Genomic DNA, 23,193 nt, shown 5'->3' on the forward strand with positions numbered 1-23,193 from the left:
GGTCTCACTTTGGGCTAAAATCAACATGCAGGCAGGGCTGTCTGTGTTCCTTTTCTGGAGGTTCTATGGGGGGCAATCTGTTTCCTGGACTCTTCCAGCTTCTAGAAGCTTCCTGCATTCCTTGACTTGTCGCCCCTTCCTCCGCCTTCAAGGCTAGGAACAATGTATTTATCTGGTCTTTCTTCTGTCACGTGTCTTTCCGACTGTGGCCAGGAAATCCCCAATTTTAAGCACTTATGTGATTAGATTGAGCCCCTGTGGATCATCCATGAGAATCTCTCCATCTCAAAGTCCATGCCCTTAATCCCATCTGCAAAGTTCATTTTGCTATGTAACATATAGTCACAGGCTCCAGGGATTCGGGTTGGACATCGTTGGGAGACCTTATTTTGCCTACACACATTTTTTTTCTCCCTCAGTGGCCTCTCTGAAAGTGCAGTTCATTTTATTCGCAGAAAAGAACATTTTCATTGTCGTAGGAAATGAGGCTTAAACCAAACATTTTTCAAGGATTTTAAATCTTCTATTTTTAATTCTTATATTCTGAATATTTATATGCAGAAAAGTTTATAACTTGATTTTTTTGTACACTGACCATATAATCTGCACCCAGATCAAGAAACAGAACCTGCCCCATGCCCACTTCAAGTGCAAAATATAATGCTACCTTTGTTGACGTTAAAGAGTTCCCTTTGTTGGGGATCTGAGTGGTTCATCACTGGGGGTGGGGGGCAAGTGATGTTCATTTTTTCATTCAACATTTTCTGGCACCTGTCCTGGGCTGGATAGCGGGGAGAATAGCACAAGTTGTTGCGACGGTGGTTCTATGGCACAGAGTCTGCGGAGGCGGCCGTGTGTGCGGGTGGAGATTCTGAAGCGGATGAGAACACAAACGCCCTGGCCAAGCCTAACCAGGAGGCCTCCCGGCAACACGGGCCTGAGCCTGGCAGAGACGAGAGGATTTCAGGCATGGGCAACAGCATGAGCAAAGGGCAGGCAGTGGGGGGCAGGCAGGGGGTTTTGAGGAGTTTGGGGAGACAGACAGGGACATGGCCATTGGACTGGCCAGTCTCCGAGCCCTCAGCAAGTCTCATTTCCCATTTCTGCCAGCCGGAAGCCCCGGTGTCCAGGCTCCAAACTGGAGGCCGGCGACCTCATTTTACAGGTGGGGACACAGGCTCAGAGGAGAGGGAGACAAGCCCATGACCAGCCACTTGCTTCATTACTTCCCCCCACGCCCACCCATCATGCCTAGTGCTGAGGGCACAGAGGGGCCAGACCTGGGCCCTGCTCTGAGATGCTCCACCCTAGTGCACAAAACTGGCGGTGAGGCCTGAAGCCAGGTCCAGACCACCCATTTCCTCCTCTGCGCTCTTCTCCTGCCCTGTGGCCCCAGCTCTCTCATCCATTCCTCTGCTCACCCCACATTCATTTACAGGATGTCCATTGCGCACTTGACTGCGTTCTAGATGCCAGGAACTCAGCTGCGTGTGCAGGAATCAGACCAGACACAATACACAGCTGTGCAGTGTGGGGTCAGAGGAGGGGAGTGCTGTGTGCTGAGGGAAAATTAAGCAGGATAGGTGAGGGAGGGCCGGGGGCAGGTGGGGGGGGGGGGCTGCAGGTGAGATGGTCAGAAAGGCCCTGCGAGGAGGTAACACTGGGACCCGCGGGAAATCAGGGAACACGTTTTACAAGGATGGGGGAAAAGAGTACCGTAACCCTCGAACAAGACTCTAGGAGCCCCTGTATAACTTCTGACTCCCCCAAAACTTAACTACTAACAGCCTGCTCTTGGCTTGGAGCCTCATTCATGATGCAGACGATAAACACATATTTTGTGTTGTGTTTGCGTGTGTATCACATGCTGTATTCTTGGTAAGGTAAGCCAGAGGACAGAAAATGTTGTCAAGAAAATCATAAGGAAAATACATTTAGAGTACTGTACTGTATTTCTGGGAAAAAAACCCTGCAGATTGGTGGACCACCACAGTTCCTGCCGGGGATGTTCAAGGGTCAACGGTCCTGGGTGGGGGGGAGGGCTGGAGGCAGGACCTTTCCAGATGGGTCAGAGTTGAGCACCCACCCCCGCAGACACTGACTCTCCATTGCCACCTGCTCCAGAAGTGAACTAGCAGGTGTGGGTCCCAGGAAGGCCTCAGGCTGCTCCTCCCCCCGGGCCTGCCCCTATCAGCTGAGGTGGGCGCAGGAAGGGCGCCCGGCTGGACCTTCGCCTTCCTCAGGACCACATGCCCAGCCGACCTCATAGCTCCCTAACCCTGGGGCGCTCCTAGTAGCCCACACTCAGGGACACACCCCCGCTGCACCGCCGAGGACACTGAGGCTCAGAGCCTTTCTCAACACCCTGTCCTGCGCTGGGTCAAGGACCGCGCGCGGGAGGCAGGCTTTGCATCGCGCCCCCTCTGACACTTCTTTGCGGGGAGGGGGTGAGCTCTCCCTGGGATCTGCGGAGGATGTTCCGCGCGGAAACCGGCCCCTGCCCCCGGACCAGGAGTGTAGCAATGTGGGGAGCAGGTGACAACGTGTTCTCGTGCGGGACCGGAGGGGGCCGGGGGTGTGGGGGGGTGCAGGAGGGCAGAGGGGGCGGGGAATAGGCCCGGAAGGGGCGATGGGAGGGGCTCAGAGCCGCAGAGCCGCTGCACGGTGCTTGCGGGCGGGGATCGGTCTCGGGACGCTGCGGGGCTGGAGCCTCCAGGAGGTAGGGGCGGGGGCCACGGAGGGTCAGGAGGCACCGCGCGGGAGGCCGAGGCGGCGGCCCCACAGCCGTTTGAGGAAGAATGTGGCTGGTGTCGGAGGGGGGCGGAGCCAGAATGGCCCGGTCCGGTGGGGGTGGGGACGGGACGCTGGAGGGGGAGGGGCGGGGCGGGGCCAGGCGCCTCGGGGCCGACAGGAGGCGGGGCGAGCAGCGTCGGGGGCGGGGCCCGGCGAGCAGGGGGCGGGGCGAGCAGCGTCGGGGGCGGGGCCCCGCGGGCCGGAGCCGGGCGGGGCGGGGCCTGGGGCCGGTGGGCGGGGCCGGGGCCGGGGCCGGGGCGCGCCGGGCGGGGCGGGCGGTGGCCGGGAGGCGGCGGCGGCGGCGGCGCGGAGCTGCGCTTCTCTCGCCGGGCTCGGCAGGCGGCGGCGGCGACGGACGGCGGCGGCGGCGGCGACGCGCACAAAGGCGGATTGTGGCTTCACTGGTGCTCGCGGCGGGCGGCGCCGGGGCGGGGGCGGGGGCGGGGGCGGGGGCGGCGGGGCGCGGGGGCCCCGGCGGGCGCGGCGCGGGCGATGAGCCGGGGCCCGGCATGGCTTCTGCGCGGCCGCCGGGCCGGGCCTGCGCCTCGGCGCCCGCGCCCGCGGGGCTCCGGGCCGGGCCGCCCGCCCTCCCCGCCGCTGCCGCCGCCTCCCCCGAGCCTGCGGGCGGCGCCGAGGCCGAGGAGCGCTCGCTGCAGCGCATGCTGCGCGCCATAGCGGAGGAGCGCGGCCGCCTGAGCCTGCGCCGGGAGGTCTGCGGCCTCGGTGAGTGGGGCGGGCCGGGCCGGGCCGGGCCTCCGGGGGGTCGCGCGCCCCGGGGTCCCTGCGCCGTCTCCCCGTCTCCGTCCCTGCGCGTCTCTCCGTGTGCGTCTCTGCGCGTCTCTCTGCGCGCGTCTGTCTCTGCGTGTCTCTGTGCGCGTCTCTCTCTCTGTCTCTGCGTGCCGTAGCCTCCTCCAGGCGCCCCCAGCTCTCCACGTACAGGTTTTTCCTGTGTCCCTGTGTCCTGGTCTCTGCTTTTGGTCCCAAGAGCGGCTCCGCACACTCATGTTCCTGGGGCTCTTCCTCGCTCCCGGGTCACTCGGCGTCTCCCTCTGTCTGTCCTTTCGAGCACGTCTGCTCATCCTTCACCTTCCCCGCCGTGTTGGTGCCAGGTCCCTCCCGGGGGCTTCAGTGCCGCGGCAGGGAGTGTGCTCGTGGGATCTGGGGAGACCCCGAGCCCGCGGCCGGGGTGGGGGCAGCCCCCCAGGGCGCCCTGGCCAGACCTCCCTGCAAGCGTGCGGTGGCCACGTCCCCGGCTTCCTGAAGCCTTTGTCTTCCCGCACCTCCCCGCATTGCCATTTCCTCCTCCCCGTTAGCTCCAACTGGGGACCTGTTGGGCCTTGGCCCCCTGAATCCACCCACTTAGCACCCGGAGCAAGGCCTGCTGCCTCCCGCCCAGCTGAGGCCCTAAGTCATACCTCTGCTGTGGGGTGAGGTGTGGTGGGGCGGGGTGGGGGTGCCTGGTATTGTTTGGAAAAGCCTGGGACTCTTAGGTGTGGGTGGGGTCTCCCTGCTTGGCTGGGTGTGAGGTAATGGCTGCGGATGCATCCTGCCCAGACTGAAGCCCAGGAGCCCCCTCCCCTGTAGTGTGGGTTTATCATTTTATCCATGGATGGAAGGACCCCTCCCTTCTTGGTGCGGGAATGATTTCATGCCACATTGTCAGCCGCCCCCCACCCCCGCCCCACCCTCACCCCAGTCTGAGCAGGGGATTTCTGAGGGGGTGACAGCATTGTGAAGGAGGGAATGTCAGCTTTAGAGATTCTACTTGTCCCCCCATCATTCACCGTTGGGGAGTCCCCAAGGGCCACCAGATCCCCCTCTGAGGTCACACAACAGCAGGGAAGTGAAGTGGCAGCCCTGGGGTTCCAGGCCCCTGAGCAGGCCACGCCCTGGAGAAAATAACTTTGAATTGTCCCTTTTGTAGGAGGTACACTAACCTTAGCCTAAGACCCTGTGCCCTCAGGGTGCAGATCCCAGCCCCGCCTGCCCCAGGAATTTCCTCCTGAGCAGGCATTGCAGTGAGGGGTGGGGGTGCCTGCCCAGTAAGGATGGACCAGGAAATGTGTTTCTCTGGTGCCTTTTTCTGAAAAGGTGTCAGGGCTTAGTTGTGAGCAGACATTGAAGGATCCTCATTAGTTCATTCAGCAAACGTTCACTGAGCACCTACTGTGTGCCAGGCCGTGTGCCAGCCTGGCAGGCACACCTGCCACCTGGCACAGGATGTCTGAAATGGGAGGGGTCTGAGGGACCATCTGCTCCAGGCCCCTGGGCCCTGCTTGCTCAGGAGCTCCAGGCAGCCCCTCCCCACTTCCCTGGCAGCGTGCTCTCACTGTGCTCTCACTGTCGTCTGATCTCTGAGCACCTTCTCTTCCCTGTTAGGCCCTGTCCCAAGGAGTCTGCAGGGCCATTCCCTAAGGACAGTAATGACCTGACGTTTGCAGAGCGCTTTCTATGTGCCAGGTGCTTTTACGTGTGCTCTGTTAATTTGATTCTGACTTTGCCAGAGAGGACTATCATCCCCATGTCACAGATAAGCTGGAGGTTCAGGGAGCAGAGAGACTTGCCCGGAGCTGGTCAGTGAAGAAGTGGCACAGCTGGCATGGACCCTTGGCCAGTCTGACCCCAGAGCCTGCCCTGTCCCTCCCCTGCCCCACAGATGTCCCCCACTAGGCCTCGCTGTGCCTGTTGTGCTGCATCTGGGGAAGAGAAATGCCCCGTAATTACCGTGTCCTCTCCTGGCTCCCACACAAGGTCTCCTGTCTTACCCCCCACCCCCGTCCCATATCCCCCTGACCTCAGCCCCTGCAGTGCTCTGATGCCCTGTGTTTTGGGCCTCTCATCTTCTCTTCCTGGAAAGCCACCCCTACTACTCTGCTCCACACACATACCTACCTACAGGTGTCCCTTCAAGCCTCAGCTCCAGTGCTGCTACTTCCTGTCCCGCTACCTGGGCTCTTTGTACCCGGTGCATGTCTGCTGGTTGGTCAGGCTGGTCCTGGCATCGTGATGGTCTGTGTGACTGTCTCCCCGGTCAGCAAGTGAGCCCCTCCAGGGCATGGCCAGTCCATGTCTCCCCAGTGCCCAGCACAGTGCCTGTGCAAAGCAGGTGCCCAGGGACCACTTAGCAGACAAATGGGAGAATTTCTGGACTAGTAAATTAAGGGCAAGGGTGTCAATGGAGAGTGAAATCTCAGCCTCTTAGCGGGGCTCACTTGGTCCATCTTGCGTTTATCAGGTGAGAAATGTGACCTTATGCCAAAGTAGAGTTAGGGCCCAGTGGTTGGCCCGAGACCCAGAAAAAGCCAGAGCTTTTACATGGGCAGCGGATCCCTTCACCCTTTCTTCTCTGCTTGACAGCTGTGACAACCTGTTAGATTTAGGAATTTAAATCTCTCAGATTGTCGCTGTCATGTAATTAAAGCTGAGGTCATTCAGAAGCATGCCATGTTCTCTGAGGTTGTTTTGAAGGTGTCAGGGAGCCTCTGCTGGAGACGCTTGACCCCAGACACACTGTTGTCACTTCTGAGTCACAGTGTCTAAGATGGGAGAGAGCGACTGGTCCCCCCACACAGGGATTGTCACTCGGCTGTCACGATGAAAGGCACCTTGTAGATCCGAACCTGGCTGTTGAGGCTTTTCTTCAGCAGCGTCTGTGCTGGAAGCATTTTTTGATTGCCAGGGTTGGGGGTGGGGGAAGGAGGGTCGGGCCTCATCCTGCCTTATGGCAGCTGCGTAGGGGAGAGCCGCCAGGTGCACAGGTGACAGCCCAAGTGAAGACCCTGCTGGAAGCAGCCAGGGCCGTGGCAGCTCCGAGCACCATTTGGGGGTTTTATGTGCAAGAGACTGCTTGCGATCCCAGGGAACAGGTGAACCAAGCTGGCTGGCTGAGCTAGCTCTTTGGGGCTCCAGGTTCTCTGAGCTGGGGAGAGTCAGGAGGTCCACTGCCTAGATGTTGTGTGATGCACACATCTGGACCAAAAGTAGATGTAGCCTGACACTTCCTCCCAGGGCTTGGGCTTTCTCATGGGCCCGGATATCAGCTGAAGCTTGCCGAGCAGAAAGACCTCCTATCAGGCCACCGACATTCAGCGACGCCGTGTGGACTTGACCTGGCCCGGAGACCTGATGTGAGTCACGGACAGGCAGGCGCTGGGGGTGTGGGGCCTCCATCATGCCGATGGGCCCTGCGTAGGCTGCACACTTTGTGGAGCTGCCGTTGCCTGGACTCTGGCCGCCTTCTAGGTGGCCTGGGGCATTCTCACTCTGCCTGCAGAGCTGTGGGGCCATAGGAGGGTTTTGTTCACTCTTTGCTTTTATTCTTGAATTAGGCCTGTAAAGTAGGTATTGTTACCTGATGAGCAAATGCAAGTGTAGAGGCGAAGTGACCCGTCCCCAGTCACATGGCTGGGAAGTGGCAGGATATATTTAAGCCTAAGTGCTTAGCAGAGGTGGATGCCACCCACACCTGTCCTCGGGGTGCTGGAAGCTCGGTCATCACAGGCATGCAGAGCTACCTGGCACAGGTGGATTGAGGAAGGGCCCAAGTTGTGGTCTGAGAAGCTCCCTAAGGGGCGCAGAGGAGGGAGCCACCACAGGGATCCGGGGGATTGTGCATGCAGCGTGTGGCCTCTGAGGGGGCCATGGCAGGGCAGGGCTTGCCTGGGCAGAGGACAAGAGGCTGGGCCAGCCAGAAGGGAAGCTGCGTGGCGGTTGAGGCTGCAGAAGTGGCTGGCTCCTTGGCTTGGCCTCGGGGAGTTTTGTCGCTGTTGACTTGTGGGGTGGCTTGCATCAGACCCGGCACGCCTGATGTGCCAGGCGCACGGGAACCACAGCAATGCCTATAGACGGAGCTTCCATTGGCACCCCATTTTGCAGATGAGAAAAGCAAGCTTCAGAAAGCAAATGGATTCACCCAAGGGCACGTAGAGCTCCAGCTGAGACCTGCTGGATGCCGGTAACCATCCTGCAGGGAGTTCATGGAATGAGCCAGAAGGAATGAAGGGGGCAACTGCCTTCCAGTGAGCCTCTCTTCCTGGCTCAACACCTGCCTGTGTCAGGCACCGATACCAGTCTGTGAGCTGGAAACAGGACTGCACCTTGGCCTGGCCCTCCACCATGTTGCTGGGTGCAGTGCAGCTGGGCATCACTGGGGGTGAGGTGGGTGGTGGGGATTTTAGTGGGAGACGTGGCTGGGAGGGAAGACTGGAGCATCTGTGAGGTGGAGATGACAAAGTCCTTAGGGTTATGGGAATTGTGCAAGAAGTGACAGCTTCACGGGGCAGCACGAGGAAGGAGCACATGAGACTCGGCAGGTACAGGCCCGATCCTTGCTGTGGCTCCTATTATGAAGGGCGCAGAGCATCTGGCCCGGGGCCCACACATGGAATTGGGGTTGCATGCACGTTCTGGGGCACAGCCTGCTTTGCACTCTCTGCGGACAGTTTCCCGGGGTTCCCTCCAACCCAACTATGGCAAAGTTGAGCTGCTTTTGGGCCCGTGCCTCGGAGAGGAAGTGTGACTGTTTGGAGTGGAGCGGTGCCTCTTTCGGTTCCTGGGCCTATTTTTAAGGTCTGTGGGTTCCGGCCTCTGTTGCCCCTGGGACTGGAGCAGCCTGCGAGGCTTTGGTGTGGCTCTCCTGAGGGCAGGGCTCTGTGTCCTTTGAGGGAAACCCCAGGATGAGAGATCTGGGGTCACAACTGCAGGGATGTCTCTGCAAGGCCAGAGTGCACCGGGTCGTGTGGCTCCCCCGGGCCTGCACAGGAGGCTGCTGGCCCCACTGTGTCCCCTCCTTGTGGTGTTTGCTGGCCTTCTATATGCTTTTCTCCTACACTGAGCCGGGAAGGCTCAGGGATCCCGGCTGAGCCGTGAGGCCCTGCAGGAGAAGGCCCACACGGGGTCCTCGTTAAAAGTCAGCCTCAGAGGGGATCCCTGGGTGGCTCAGTGGTTTAGCACCTGCCTTTGGCCCAGGGCGCGATCCTGGAGTCTCCGGATCGAGTCCTGCATTGGGCTCCCGGCGTGGAGCCTGCTTCTCCCTCTGTGTCTCTGCCTCTCTCTCTCTCTATCATGAATAAATAAATAAAATCTTAAAAAAAAAAAAAGTCAGCCTCAGGGGCAGCCTGGGTGGCTCAGCGGTTTGGTGCCCACCTTCAGCCCAGGGTGTGATCCTGGAGTCCCGGGATCGATCGGGCTCCCTGCATGGAGCCTGCTTCTCCCTCTGCCTGTATCTCTGCCTCTCTCTCTCTCTCTCTGTGTCTCTCATGAATAAGTAAAATCTTAAAAAACAAATCAGCCTTAGAATCCCCAAACCAAATTTTGTCCTAATTAAAAATGTTCCATGCACATTATAGAAACTGGAAAATTTAAGAGAGTGGGAAAAAATAACTCACAATTCCAATCACGGAGAGACAACTATTAACTTTGCAAGGTCTTATTTTCCAGTCTTTTGAAAGAATGCTTGATGTTCTGTCCATAAAGTTTCTTAGTCACACTTTCTTACTTAAAACTCCTAACGTGCTCTCTGTGCTGTTCAAACTCTAAACGTCATTTAAATGACGACGAGAGAGTGGAGCGGATGTGCCATCATTTCCTGAACTGGTCTTACATCTCGAGGGCGACTTGGGTCTCATTCTGCAGCCCAGCAACTGGCTGGGTCCCCCTGTTGGGGTTCAGGCAGCAGCATGTCTTCTGGGTCACAGCCCATCCTGGGGGAGCTGGGATGGACAGGAAGGCTCCAGAAGTCCACCAGCCTCACCCCGTGGCTGCACAGACAGCTGGGTGAGGCTCAGAGAGGACGCGGACACAGGTGGGTCACAAGGGCCAGAGTGAATGCCTGACTGGGCCCTCCCCGAACAGCCCTGCATGGGTGACAGCTGGAGGCCACCAGTGGGAGGGCCGGGGCGTGTGGAGGGGAGAGGGCTCAAGCACCCCCCTCCCAGGGTCCTGTTGGCCACAGATGGGGGCTGGGACGTTGCTGTTGGACCTGCAGATGCAGGGTTGGCGCATCCAGAGTTGAGCCCCTGAGGGTGGGGGCCGAGGTCAGAGGCACCCAGCCTGGTGAGGAGCCCTTGCCTGGGCCAGACTGGGCAGCAGAAGCCTTGGCTCAGTCTGAGGGGGACCCCTCCTTTGGAAAAGGGAATCCTGTGTCTCATGTGACCTGACACAAGCACCCAGCTAGCTTGTGTTTTTAAAATATCTGTTCTTTACCTCCCCCGAATGACCAGTGAATACAGGAATGTCTGTTGACAAAAGGAGGAAGAGGGGGCTTGGTTTTTGAACTCTTTGTCTTATAGGTTGAGTTGGTTGTTACTGTTTATCTTTGTTTTTTTAAAAGTTTCTATTTATTTATTTATAAAGATTTTATTACTTTATTCATGAGAGAGAGAGAGAGAGAGAGGGGCAGAGACACAGGCAGAGAGAGGGGCAGGCTCCATGCAGGGAGCCCGATCTGGGACTCCATCCCGGATCTCCAGGATCACGCCCTGGGCCAAAGGTAGGCACTAAATCTCTGAGCCATCCAGGGATCCCCCTATCTATTTATTTTAAAGATCTTATTTATTGATTCATGAGAGACACAGAGAGAGGCTGAGGTCCCACAGGCAGAGGGAGAAGCAGGCTCCCTGCGGGGATCCCGATGCGGGACTCGATCCTGGGACCCTGAGACCATGACCTGAGCTGAAGGCAGACGCTTCACCCACTGAGCCACCCGGGGGTCCCCTTGTTACTGTTTATCTTTAAGGCAAAACTCCTTTGCTTTTGGAGGTGCTTTGACTTTTGAAAAAGGCTTTTTATACTAATGATTCTTAAGACAGAGAGAGCGGGGAAAGCCGAGTCCTCTGAGGAAGAGCGTGTTCCCTCGCTAAGTAGGGAGGGGCCCCCCCCTTGCCTGGGTTTGCCCTCCAGCCTGTGTGCTGGGGAGCCTCCCCGCTCTGGCCGTGTCCTGAGCCCTTGAAAGAATTGGCGCCCCTACCTTTGCTCCTGACGGCTCCAATGCACGTTTCTGCCCCAGTCCTGTGACGCTGCATAGGGCCCCACCGTCCTCTCCCTCACCCCCGGGCTCCCCTCCAGGGCCGATGCTGTGCCAGCTCAGGGTGGGCTGAGTCATGAGGGCAGCCTGCCCTGGGGGTCATGCAGGTGATGGGTCACTGGACAGGCATCCACGTGCTGAAGAGGTGATCATTTTGGGGGGTGGCCCTTAAGTGGGGCAGTCCTCACGGAGGGTCCTGCCAGCAGACACAGCGGGGGAGAGGGCAGAGAAGGTTCAGAATCTAATTTTCCCTGCTTGCTGCGCTGCTTTGGGGAAATCACTGCAGCTCTCTGTGTGTCTGCTCTCCTGGCAGGGTAAGACCGATGACTGGTCCGCCTCCACGCAGGGCAGGGGAGCGTGTCACGGAGGCTGCCCGGGACAGGTGACAGGGCCCGGGGTCGAATCCAGGGGGCCTGTGGGGGTGACCGCGGGCAAGGCCCTTCCCTCTGGCTCTGTTTCCTCCTGTATAAAATGAGGGAAGGCAGGTGGACCTGGAGCACAGCTGTCAGCGTGGTGCTGGGACGCGTTCGCCAGTCCACACTGTGCTGCCTAAACCGAACCACTGGTGCCAAGCAGGGCCGATGACCCCACAGCCACTCGTGTGTGTCAGCCCAGGATGACAAGCAAAACATGAAGAGACAGAAATAGGAAGAATCGTACATCCCACCCCCCACGAGGGGGAACCGAGAACCGTCATCCCACCACCCTGAGCTGCAGCCTCACGTCCGGGCTGCAGCCTTCACGGCCACCAAGCCCCCAGTCCCCCACCTCCTCGGGTGACACCAGGACGGTGCCACCTGCCCAATTCCAGATTCCTCCTGCCTGGGGGCGAGGGGGGGCAGGTGGGGAGTGGTCGTGGTCCTGAGCGATTGCTGTGCTCCCTGTGGCAGGGCTCGGGGATGCGGTCCTCCCTGGCGGGAGGCGCTGCACCCAGGAGCCTTCCCTGGAGGCCTGTGAGGTCGGGTGGCCCTGAGCAAGGTGGGAGCCAGAGCAGCCGCGTTGCATCCTTTCCGTAGGGACCCTGTGGCCAAGGAGGTGTTTGCCCCATTGATGGATGGACCCAGTGAGGCCCAGAGAGGTGAGGCACTTTGTGTAGAGTCCCAGGGCTGGCATTCTGGGTTTGGGGCCCAGTCCTCGGGGATGCGAGGCTGTGGCCTCAGGCACGCCTGTCTCCCCAGGGAGAGGCATTTAGCACCTCCTCCCCAAGTGGCCTCCCCTCGGTCTGGCACCAGCAGCAGCAGCAGCACCCTGGCGCCTGCTTTCCATGGTGAAGGAGGGGAGCCGGGAGAGGAGAGGGGGATCAGGAAGCGGGGACATCTGCGGGAGTGGGCCCCTCTGCGGAGGCAGCTGCGTTGCACGGGGCTGTGACCCCACCACGAGGGAAGGAGAGCGGGCCCCCGGGGGCTGGGGTGGGGGTGTTGGTGTTCCTGGTTTCCAGAGGGGGCACGGTTGTCTGAGGCGCCCCCGTGAACCCCTGCTCCGTGCAGCGTGTCAGCGGCTGCGTCTTGGCACCTCAGCGGCCTTGGTGAGCTCTGCGAGCCTGTGGGGGCAGGGGCGGGGGCCAGCTGTGGGCAGGACAGACAGTCCCTCCTGCCCCGGTGCATGGTGTTGGGGGTGGCCTGTCAGGCTGCGTATCCAGTTCCCAGCTCTGAGCCTGGCCCAGTGAGCAAGGAGTGAAGCGAGCGAGTGGATGCCCTCACGTGTCCTCCAGTCCTCTTGCCAGGTCGTAGTGTCCACACGGACTTTGTGGTCGGAGCGGGTGGGCCGTGAGCATCTATCTGGAGGGGCTGACCTAGGCCACTAGGGCCTGCTGACCTGCCTCGGCCTGTGTAGCATGTTGGGGTGAGGCAGGAGGAGGGGGAACCCTGTGCGGTGACCAAGAGAAGGCCAGCCCAGGCAGCAGGGGAGGGGTGGGGCGAGCTGGGAGCCAGGGTGGCCAGTCCCAGCTTGGTCTGGGATGGGGCATCTGGTGTGGGTGTCTGTGGGACCCTGGGAGGTTCCTCAGAAGAACCGCAGCTCGTCTTACAGGCCTTGTTTTAATGTGTCAGCAAAGCAGTGAGTCAGGAGTTTGAATAAGGCCACAGCCCCCGGGAGTTGGGGCTTGGTGTGGAGCTCCTCCTTGGGCCCCTGTCCCACCCCCCGCCCCAGGCTGGGTCGAAGCTGGAGGGGTCTGCAGGTAGCGGGGTGGGGTGTTGAGTAGTGTCGGCTGTGGGGCCCCAGGGGCGCTGCAGGCATCACTGTTTGGGAGAGTCCAGAGGATGGCTTCTGGAAACTTAGGGCCAAGGACCACTCTGGAAGATGCCCCGTCCCACAAGGACAACATCGAGGTCAGGGTCTGTCACTGCACCCCAGGAGCTCACACAGAGCGGCTCTGGGAGCCGGTGCTGATCCACCCTGGCATGGATTGCAGTCCCAAGGCCTTCGTGGTTCTCCTGGGTAAGCTGAGTCAGGGTGCTCGGTTCCCTCCCTGGGAAGCGGGTTAGTAGGGAGATCCCAGCTGTGACCCGAGGGTTGTAAAAGCACTTGAAGGATTTCACAACACTGTGCGTATGAAGGGAGGGAGGAGTCAAGTCCTTGCGTGGGAGGCTTCGGGTGAGTCTCAAAGCACCAGGGTGTTCTCTGAGCTGAAGACCAGAGGCTTATCATCGTCAAGCATTTATTTGTTTGACCTTTGCCTCCCTGCTGTCATGGGTCCTGCCCCACGCTGGGTACTAAGTCACCCTGCCAGCACGATGTCCTGTCTTGATGGGGAGGGACACTTAGGTGTTTGGAACCAGCGTGCTGAGGCTGCGGCATGGGGCTGGGAGCCATGGGGTTAGGGAGCTATGGGGCCAAGGAGCCTTCGGGTTAGGGAGCTATGGGGCCAGGGGCCATGGGGTTAGAGGGCTGGGGAGCCATGGGGTTATTAAGGAGCCGTGGGGCCAGGGAGCCGGGGAGCCATGGGGTTAGGGAGCCAGGGGGTGAGGGAGCTGTGGGGCTGAGGAATGGTGGGGCTGGGGAGCTGAGGGGTTAGGGAGCCATGGGGTTAGGGAGCTGTGGGGCTGGGCAGCCGTGGGGCTATGAGCACAGCCTGGAAGGCAGCAGGAATGGCTCTGCTGCAGACTTGCAGGTTGACATCAGACTAGTGACTCAAGGCGTGAGCCTCAAGTTCCTCATCAGCTGAGTGAAAACTGGCTTTACCACACAGCATGTTCGGGAAGGTGGAATGAGGTTAAGTAGCACCAGGTGGGTGGGATCAAGTGTTTGGGAGCAGGTGACAAGGGGGTCAGGCATGGTGTAGGGGTGGTTGGGGGGGAGGTGACAGCTGAGGTGACACACAGGTAGGGTTGAGATGGGCATGGCAGAGACCTGACAGTGGGGGGAGTGGCAGGCTGAGGGTGCACAGGTGTCTGGTCAGGGAAGAAAGGCCGGGGAACCACACTGCAGACTTTGGGGGCTCTCCGGGGGGCCTGGCTCATCTGGTGAAGGAACCCCGACCTTCAAGAAGACAGGGAAGCAGGCAGGGCCACGGGCTTCTCCTGATCCAGCCACCTCGCCTCACTGAGCCCGCATGCTTCCCTTAAGCTGGAGCAGAGCCGTGGCCAGGCCCTGGGAGTGCCCCCTCGGGGACCCGTCTGACCAGTCCTTCCCATCTGAGAGCCTCATCAGGAAGCCAGGGCGCCCCGGGCAGCTGCCTTGTCTTCTGTGCCCCACAGAAGGGTCTTGAGCCAGTGAGGAGCCCTGAGAGGCACGAGGTGGTGAAAGGCCTATTGAGAGCCCCACAGAAGCCTATTCATTGTGCCCTGGCTGCGGGGGTGTGGGGAGTGTCCGGGGGCTGAGGCTGCCTGGGACTCTCCCCAGAGGGGCCAGTTGACCCCCCCACCTTTGGGAGGGGGGCCAGGCGGGGCAGAGGCCACTGCTGAGCCTGGCGTGCTCTTGGGAGGCACCTGCCCGCAGCAGAGAGACCCCCTCTCAGCTCCTCCCCGCCAGACCCTTCAGGGGTCCCCAGGCCTTGGAGGATAAACATGAAACCTCCAACCGTGAGGCCGTCCCGTGAGGTGGGATCCCCTCCAGCTCTGGCTCCCACTGAGCATCCTGGGCCCTGGGCCTTCCCCTAGCCCGGCCACACCAGGCATCAACCCCCAGCGAGCGGGGCCCTGGAGGCTCTTCCCCTGCCTTCGCCCACTTAACCCATAGGTTTGGGCCCTTACATAAGATCCCCTCCTCAGTGAGGGGGCTTTGCTCGTGCTCCTGCCCAGGGCAGCTCCCCTCGTGTGGACTCGGGGTATGCAGCCTGCACCCCTGGGTGAGTTGGTGATGAATTGGCCCCCCTGACGCTCCAGGGCGGGGGGGCAGGAGCCATCCCACCCCAGCACGGAGCACCCAGCCTCTGAGAGTGGCCCTCGGTCAACGTTTGCTCCCAGTCAGGTGAGGTGTGCACGGGAGGGTGCGAGCACTGGCGACCTTGGGCAGCGGCATCCTCCCTGGTACACACAACACAGCCTGCTGCACGGGGTGTCCACGTGGGGAACGGACGGATTCGCACAGTGCCGGGCACCCCGGGCACACCGTTAGTGGTGTCAGAGTTCACGGGGCGTCTGTAGATTTGCTGTAGAGAAAATTTCCTGTTTTTCAGGAAGAGTCATTCCAGTGCCCTGAACACTCACCGCTGTGGGCATTTGCTTTACTTCTTCCACTCTTAGGCCTTGTTTTTTACAGCAATTTCTTTGACATATTTCTGTTCAATTTTGTGGCCTGCTTTTTGGTTTCATTTTTTAAAACTTGCTAGCATACGCGTTTGTCCAAGTAACTGCACTGTTACTAGAAATATTTTTGTGGGCAGTCCAGGTGGCTCAGCGGTTTAGCGCCACCTTCAGCCCCAGGTGTGATCCTGGAGACCAGGGATCGAGTCCCGCGTCGGGCTCCCTGCATGGAGCCTGCTTCTCCCTCTGCCTGTGCCTCTGCCTTTCTCTCTCTGTCTCATGAATAAATAAATTTTTTAAAATCTTAGAAATATTTTTGTGGGGAAAAATACATATTTGGGTTCCTTTTTGAATACGGCAATGTGCTCAAGGGCATCGAATCCACAGGTTGTGAGAAGGGACGCCCGGGTGGCTCAGCAGTTGAGCGCCAGCCTTCAGCCCAGGTCATGATCCTGGAGACCCGGGATCGAGTCCTACATCGGGCTCCCTGCATGGAGCCTGCTTCTCCCTCTGCCTGTGTCTCTGCCTCTCTCTCTCTCTCTCTCTCTCCCTCTCTCTCTGTCTCTCATGAATGAATAAATAAAATCTTTTAAAAAAAACAAAGGTTGTGAGAAGAGTCATCGCGACAAAGTCTCCTGTCAATGCAGCCTCTGTCGGGAGGCTGTGGGGACACCTTGGTGGCGTGAATGAGGCTTGCTAACCTGGGTGCCCGCTCAAGGCGCACACTGTGCAAAAGGCTTCCCGGGTATTGGCTCATTAACACTCCCAGCGACCTGGAGAGATGGTTTCATTCTTAACTACCCTTTTGCAAATGGGAAACAGGTCCCAGGGTGCCTGGGGCTTGCCCAGCACCCGTGGGAACTGCTGGAGCCGGGATGGGCCCAGCGCCTGCTCCCCCCAGCCAGCGCGCTCATGCCCAGCTGCTCCCTTTAGCACCCAGATCCTCCAGCGCTGTTCTGCGCCCTGGTCCACCTTCCTCCCTGGCACAGGTAGGGCCCTTTCAGTTCTTGGTGGACAACCGCAGAGTAGCCCATCCTGCCAGGGATTTCTGATTTCTCTGGCTACTCCCCCGGGAATGGGACCATCTCAGTATTTTGCAAACACTGCTGTAATGATTACAGAATTTTTTGGGGAAAAAAAAAACCCTCGGGGGTGGAGTTGCTGGGTGGCAGGCGTGAGCTTGTGTGGGTCTCATTGCCTGCTGTCTCCCTGGAGATCTTACCGGATCCCCTTCCCACCGCCAGAGAAGTCCTGTTTCTCCACATCCTTTTCTGCCTGGGAGTGTGGTCGGGGGTTCTGATTTTTTTTGCACATCTGACAGGTGAAAGGTGGAATTTGGTGGTTTTCATAGAACATTCCTCCGGCTGTGTGAAGCTGAGCCTGTTTTAATGTTTGCAGAGCTGTGTCTCCCTTTGCTTTCTGTTTGATCTTATTTTGTATGCATTATATGAGGCTTGTTGATTGATTGATTGATTTGAGGCTTGTTATTTATTAGGGAAATCAGACCTCAGTTAAGAGTCCCAGTAGTTTTTCTGACGTACTGTTTGTTTTTTTTTCTTTGTTTATGATGCATGTGGAATTTTTTTACATTTTGTTTTTATGTGGTTTTGATTCATCTTTTCCTTGAAAGCTTTTGTGTTCGCCTCTTGAGAGAATAAAAAAAATTCTCTCACAGTTTTTTTTTGCCCTCTATGATATTTTAACATTAAACGTTTTGATCTTTTGGAATGTATGTTGGCATGAGCAGGAACCCAGGCGTAGTCTTTTCCCATCGCTTAGTCACTTGTCCCGAGACGAGTGGCTGGAGAATTGTCTTCATCCTGCTGATTTGAAGTGCCACCCTTCTATATGCTAAATTACAGCGTGTCTTCTATTTTGGTACTTTCCATGCTCGTCCACTGATCTGTGTGCTTATGCACCAGTACCGCCGTGGCTTCATCAGTCACTGGGTTCATGTCACTTACTTGCTCAGTTGGCCAATATTTATTGCTTCCTCTAGGCCAGACACTAATGTAGGGCCTGAGTATACAGCAGTGAACAAAATGATCAAAGTGGGAAAAGATTCATACCTTCATGGAGCATACATTCTCATGGGGTGTCTCTGTTTAAGCCCGATCAGCTTTAGTAGGCCAGGTGTTGGCAAACCATGGCCCCAGGCCAATACTGGGCGGCTGCCTGTTTTTGTAAATAAACTTGGGTTGGAACCTAGCCATGCTCATTTCTTTACGCATTGCTCTGGGTGATTTTGTAGTTGAGACAGGACCATATGGTCTGCAGAACCTAAAATATTTTCTGTCTGGACCTTTACCGGAAGAAGTGTGTTGGCTCCTGTCCTAAGAAAAGGCTGAAAGCAAACAAAATAAACAGGTAAAACATAGATGATATGTAGTGACAGGTGCAGGAAGTGGGATAGGGAGTGCAGGGGCGGGGTTTGCAATTTTTTTTTTATGATTTTATTTATTCATGAGAGACACACAGAGGCAGAGACATAGGCAGTGGGAGAGGCTGGCTCCCTGCAGGGAGGCGGATGCGGAACTTGATCCCAGGATCACGGGATCATGCCCTGGGCTGAAAGGTGGTCTCAACCACTCAGCCACTCAGGCGTCCTGGGATTTGCAATTTTAAATAGAGTGGTTTGGAAAGGCCTCGAAGGGAAGGTAGATACTTCAGTAAAGAGCTGGAGGTACGGAAGTCAGCCTCGGAAGTCAGCCTCAGCCTCACGGAGGATTTTGAGCAGGGACGTGATAGGTACTGATTGGAACATGAGGACCGGTTAGAAAGCTGGGCCAGGAAGGCAGGCGGGAGATGGTGGCTTGGCTCTGGATGGAAGAGCAGTTGCTAAGAGCTGGTTGGATTGTCGGTTTGTTAGAAGAGAGAGTCAATCAAATGATACAAAGATAAAGTCACAGTTCTCCAGGGGGAAGAAAAAGCAGTGGTAGAAATTAAGAAATGTGTACAGAAACGAATCTGTCCAAGAACATGATCAAGAGTTTCTCTTGGAGTCAGCTTCCAGTCGAGATGGTAGCTGGAAGGTGATGAGGGTCAAGGGGTGCTTTTTGGTTTGTTTTTTTTAGCGTTGGGTGTTTGCTGGGAGTCTTTGGGTGACAGGTCTGTGCTCCCTCCTTCGGTTCTGCGCGAGGCAGGCCAGAAGTCTCCCACAGCCCTGGGGTTTAGGTCCACACCAAGGGGTGGCAGGTGGTTTGGGCTGGTGGTGGCGGGAGGTTTTAGCTTTCTGTTGTGTTTTTTAAAATACTGATAGGAACCCTGCCCCCACATCGTTCTTTCTGAATTGTCCTGGCTCTTCTCCCTTAATTCTGAAACATATTCTTGGCATTTTGTATTGGCTCATGTTAAATGATCAAATTAGTGGAACTACTCCTTCTATGATTTGGATATTCTAGCTAAGGACTCAGCAAACCTTTAGTCAGTCAAGTCTTCTCCTTTTCTTTCTTAAAAATTCTGAACAGAATATTTCTTCCCATTATACTTTCTAACTGGAATATTGGCTTATCTCAAAGCTGTTGGTTTCTGGATGTGCTGGTGACTTTGTACTTATGACTTCTGTTGTTTTCATTTGAGTTTTTTTGATTTTCCAAGTCAGGTATGATATCATCTGTAAATATGTTAATTTTTACCTTATCCTCACAATTTTTACTCTTAATATCTTCATTATCTAAGTACAATGTGTCTAGTACCTTTAGAACAATGCTAATTGTAGTGAATTGTGATAATTAACCTTTTTTTTTTTCTACATGAGCTGTAGATCCTGTTTAAGGCAGTACCCTTTATTCTTATTTTATGGAGAATTTTGTTTTGTTTTAATCAAGAAGAGGTACTGAATTTTACTGAATGTTTTATCAGCATCATGGAAATGATCGTGTGCTATTTCTCTTTTGCTCTGTAAATATTTAGTGAATATATGAATAGATTTCCTAATATTGGACCATTTTTGTATTCCTGAATTAAATCCTGCTTGGACATGGGATATACTTTTAGTGGATTGCTGGGTTCTTTTTAGCATTGTATTTAAGATTTTTATGTTGCTACCCGTGAGTGAGATTAGTCTGTACTTTCCTCCTATGTGTGTGTATGCAGTGCTCTATTTTTGGAATCAACATTATGCTTCCTTGTTAAAAAGATTTCGCAAATCTCTTAGGCTTTAAAAATGTGTGAGTAGCATTGGAGCTGCTTCTTGAGGATCTCATAGACCTGCCCTCTCAAAAACATCTCTTGGCCTATTAGTCCAAAGTACCATTTTTAGAAATGGGTCTTGGGCAGTTTTCCCTATTGTAATACATGGTCCTAATTTTTAATAGCTATAAACTGTTTGTTTGTTTGTTCTTAAGTAGGCTCCCCGTGTGGAGAGGAGACCACCGTGGGGCTTGAACTCAAGGATGCTGAGATCAAAACCCGAGCTGGGATCAAGAGTGAGATGCTTAACAGACTAAGCCCCCCCCCCCCCGTGCCCCTGTAAACTATTTTAATTAGGGTATTACCGTAACTTTGCTTAACTGTGTGCTTTAATCATCTCAAAGAGGACTGGGGTGGTCCTCCCAAATCTAATTCATGATTTTTCAAAGGTCTGGTTAATGGAAAATTATTTGCTCCAGGCAGAGAAGGCGGCTGGTCCTCATGGCCCCTTTGGAGCTGAATACCAGTTTTTCTGATACAGCCCACCCTCATTATTCATGGACTCTGTGTTTGCAAATTCACCTGCTTGCTAAAATTTATTTGTAGCCTCAAATTATGGCGCTTTCATGATTCATTGCAGACATGCACCAAGTGGTGAAAAATTTGAGGGGCTCAGTGAGTGTACATTCCCCCGAGGTCAAACAAGGTGACGCTCTGCCTTGTTTCAGCTCATTACTGTATACAAGTGTCTGTTGGGGACTAGTTAACGCCTATATTTTGCATTTTTGTGCTTTGTGTTGGTGATTTTGCTGTTTAGAATGGCCCCAAGTTGGGGCACCTGGGTGGCCCAGGGGCTTAAGCATCTGTCTTGGGCTCAGGCCATGATCCTGGGGTCCTGGGATTGAGTTTGGGCTCCCTGCTCAGTGGGGAGTCTGCTTCTCCCTCTCCCTCTGCCTACCGCTCCCCCTGCTTGTGTTCTCTCTCTGTCAAATGAATAAATAAAATCTTAAAAAATAAAATAAATAAAATAAGTTTCATTCAGGCACAAGCTATAGTGCTGGCCTTGTGTTAACACACCAGCTGTATATTAGATAAGGTGTCATGAGACAAACACACGTAAAACAAGCTTATGTGCTGATTGGTTGATGGAGAAGTTATGTCCAGAGGCTTTGCAGGAACCTACCCTGGTACTCCCCTAGGAGCACTGGTGTCACACTGCTGATCCCATGTCTGTGGCTACTTTACAGAACATAACCACCACGTATCATGAGAAGGGACCGTACTGCTGCTGCCTTAGGACCCCAGGGCGGTGGCGGGGACGGTGGGCCCCAAGGCGTAGAGCTGTCCGTGGTGTTCCCCAGGTGAGCGGCTCAGCATGGGTCGGGGGGCGCCTCTGCCCCAAAGGTCCATCCCCTGGATTCACGGGTCCTGCAGACCTGTTGCCATGGCAGCCCAATGGCAGGGAGACAGGGACAGAGGTTAGGGAGCTCTGTGCCGGAGCTGCAGCTGCCTGGGCTTGTGACCGCGGCATCTCTTGCTGGGCAGGCCTCGGCAAGGGCCACATGGCAGACAGAGACACACAAAGCAGCAGTGCAGAGGGTCCCCACGAACCCACGCGTGGATAGAACTTTACTGCCCACAAAGGCTGTTCCTGTCGGCCTCTCACCCAGTCCTCACCATCAATTCAGAGGGTGGCAGGTTAGACCCATCTTACGGACGGGTAAGTCACTGAGATTCAGAAAGGTTGCGTGCAGTGGCTGCCTGGCTGGTGCAGAGCAGTCGGGACCTGAACCCAGGTGTGTCTGACTGCAGATCGGCCACTGCTTTGTCCTTCCAGGAGCCTGAATCCTCACCTGGTCTCGACCCTTGACCCTCGCTTTGGATTTGGAATGGGAGGTGTTTCTGAGGACAGGGAGTCCCTTCAGGATCCCCCTCACTCTCTCTTTAATCAGCTTGACGACATAGATTGGACATTCAGGGGACGAGGGGGAGGTATCGTCTGTTCACAGTACTGAGAAGAAGAGAAGAGAATAAGAGAAGAGAAGAGAATAAGAAAAGAGACGAGAACCGATGCCCGGGTGGCTCAGCGGTTTAGCGCCGCCTTCAGCCCAGGGCCTGATCCTGGAGATCTGGGATCAGGTCCCGTGTCCGGCTCCCTGCATGGGGCCTGCTTCTCCCTCTGCCTGCACCTCTGCCTCTCTCTCTGTGTCTCTGTGTCTCTCATGAATAAATAAATTAAAAAAAAGAGAGAGAGAAGAGAGGGAAGCTGTTCCCTTGCTGGCTTGGCGGCTGCTGTCACCCGGGTGTGTCTGTTCCTGGTGTTCCTACGTGGTCCAGGCTGGGTGTCCCCATGTCTGCGTGCATCTGGCCCAAGCTCTCTCTTCCCCGCAGCATCAGCTTACACACAGCCCGCGGGTCCGCTGGTGGGCTTCCTAGGCATCTTTCTAGAAGAGGGATGAAGACTTGGCTTAGCAAACACAGCGTAACTTACTGGATTGAACGTCAGCACAGGGTATTACTTTCTTTTTACCCCTTCCTTATTATTGTTGATGTCAACGTTCCCTGCCCTCATTTTTTTTTTTTTAAGATTTTTAAATTCATTCATGAGAGACACAGAGAGGGAGGCAGAGACACAGGCAGAGGGAGAAGCAGACAACCTGCGGGGAGCCCGATGTGGGACTCGATCCCAGGACCCTAGGATCACGCCCAGAGCCGAAGGCAGACGCTCGACTGCTGAGCCACCCAGGTGCCCCATCCTTGCCCTCATATAAAACCATAGGGAAGAGATTTGTGCACAAGGCTTTTATTTTTGTTTTTGCTTTTGTTTTTATTTCTCATGCATAAAATAGATTCATAGAAGTAGGAGGATGTCCTTTGGCTTCTCACCAAGGATAGGCTGGCTCTTGTTCTCCAGCAATACGTGAGAGTTGCCGTGCGGCGTGCCCTAGCCAGCTGTGGCTGTTACAGCTTTTTATCACTGTTATTAGAGCATAATTCATGTAAGACAAAGTGCGTCCTTGCGAACACTTGGGTGACTCGTGCTGGCTGAGACCACCGGCACAGGAAACAGGATGGGTGCAGGTGACCACCGGTCCGCCTTTCGTCACTGGGGGCAGAAGCCCTCTACGTAGGCTTCTGTGGCTTCAGCAGGTTTGGAGATCTGTCCGTAGTACGTCTGTCTCAGTAGTTAGGTTTTACTGCTAGTAATCGTCTACTGAGTGGCTGTGGCACGTTGGCTCCCTCCTCCTGGTTTCTGGTTTGGGGCTATCATGAATAAAGCTTCTAGAAGTATCCGTGCGCCACCGTTTACAGAGACACATGCTTCGTTTCTCCCAGGCAAGTACCTAGGAGTGGCTGCATCATTGGCAAATGTATATTTATAGGAATCTGCCCATTTTTCCTAAGCAGGATTTTTGCCAATACCAAAGTTGCCCTCTCCAAAACAACAGCTTGCTCTTTGAAACCAATTTTTGACTACTAGTGAGATGAGTGTTTTCGCACATTTTTGTAAACGAGTCACGTTTCCTTTTTGGTACTTAACCCATTTGTCTGTTAGGGTCTTTC

At 55.9% G+C, this 23,193-nt stretch overlaps 1 protein-coding gene across 2 annotated transcripts in view; it reads left to right on the plus strand.

The window, feature by feature from the left end:
* Positions 1 to 3,361: 3,361 nt before the first annotated feature.
* Positions 3,362 to 23,193, plus strand: part of KIAA0930 (KIAA0930 ortholog) — a 39,799-nt gene continuing 19,967 nt past the window's right edge. Inside the window, exons 1-2 of one of the 2 annotated variants that reach the window (XM_025456660.3) lie at positions 11,125 to 11,198; positions 11,833 to 11,894. In XM_025456660.3, coding sequence (XP_025312445.1) covers positions 11,140 to 11,198; positions 11,833 to 11,894 — 121 coding nt within the window. In that variant the 5' untranslated portion in view covers positions 11,125 to 11,139. Of the gene's footprint in view, positions 3,517 to 11,124; positions 11,199 to 11,832; positions 11,895 to 23,193 lie in introns of those variants that run through there. The other variant, XM_025456643.3, reaches the window with a different exon arrangement.

The sequence above is a fragment of the Canis lupus genome, chromosome 10 (genome assembly GCF_003254725.2).
Source record: "Canis lupus dingo isolate Sandy chromosome 10, ASM325472v2, whole genome shotgun sequence".
Taxonomy (NCBI): domain Eukaryota; kingdom Metazoa; phylum Chordata; class Mammalia; order Carnivora; family Canidae; genus Canis; species Canis lupus.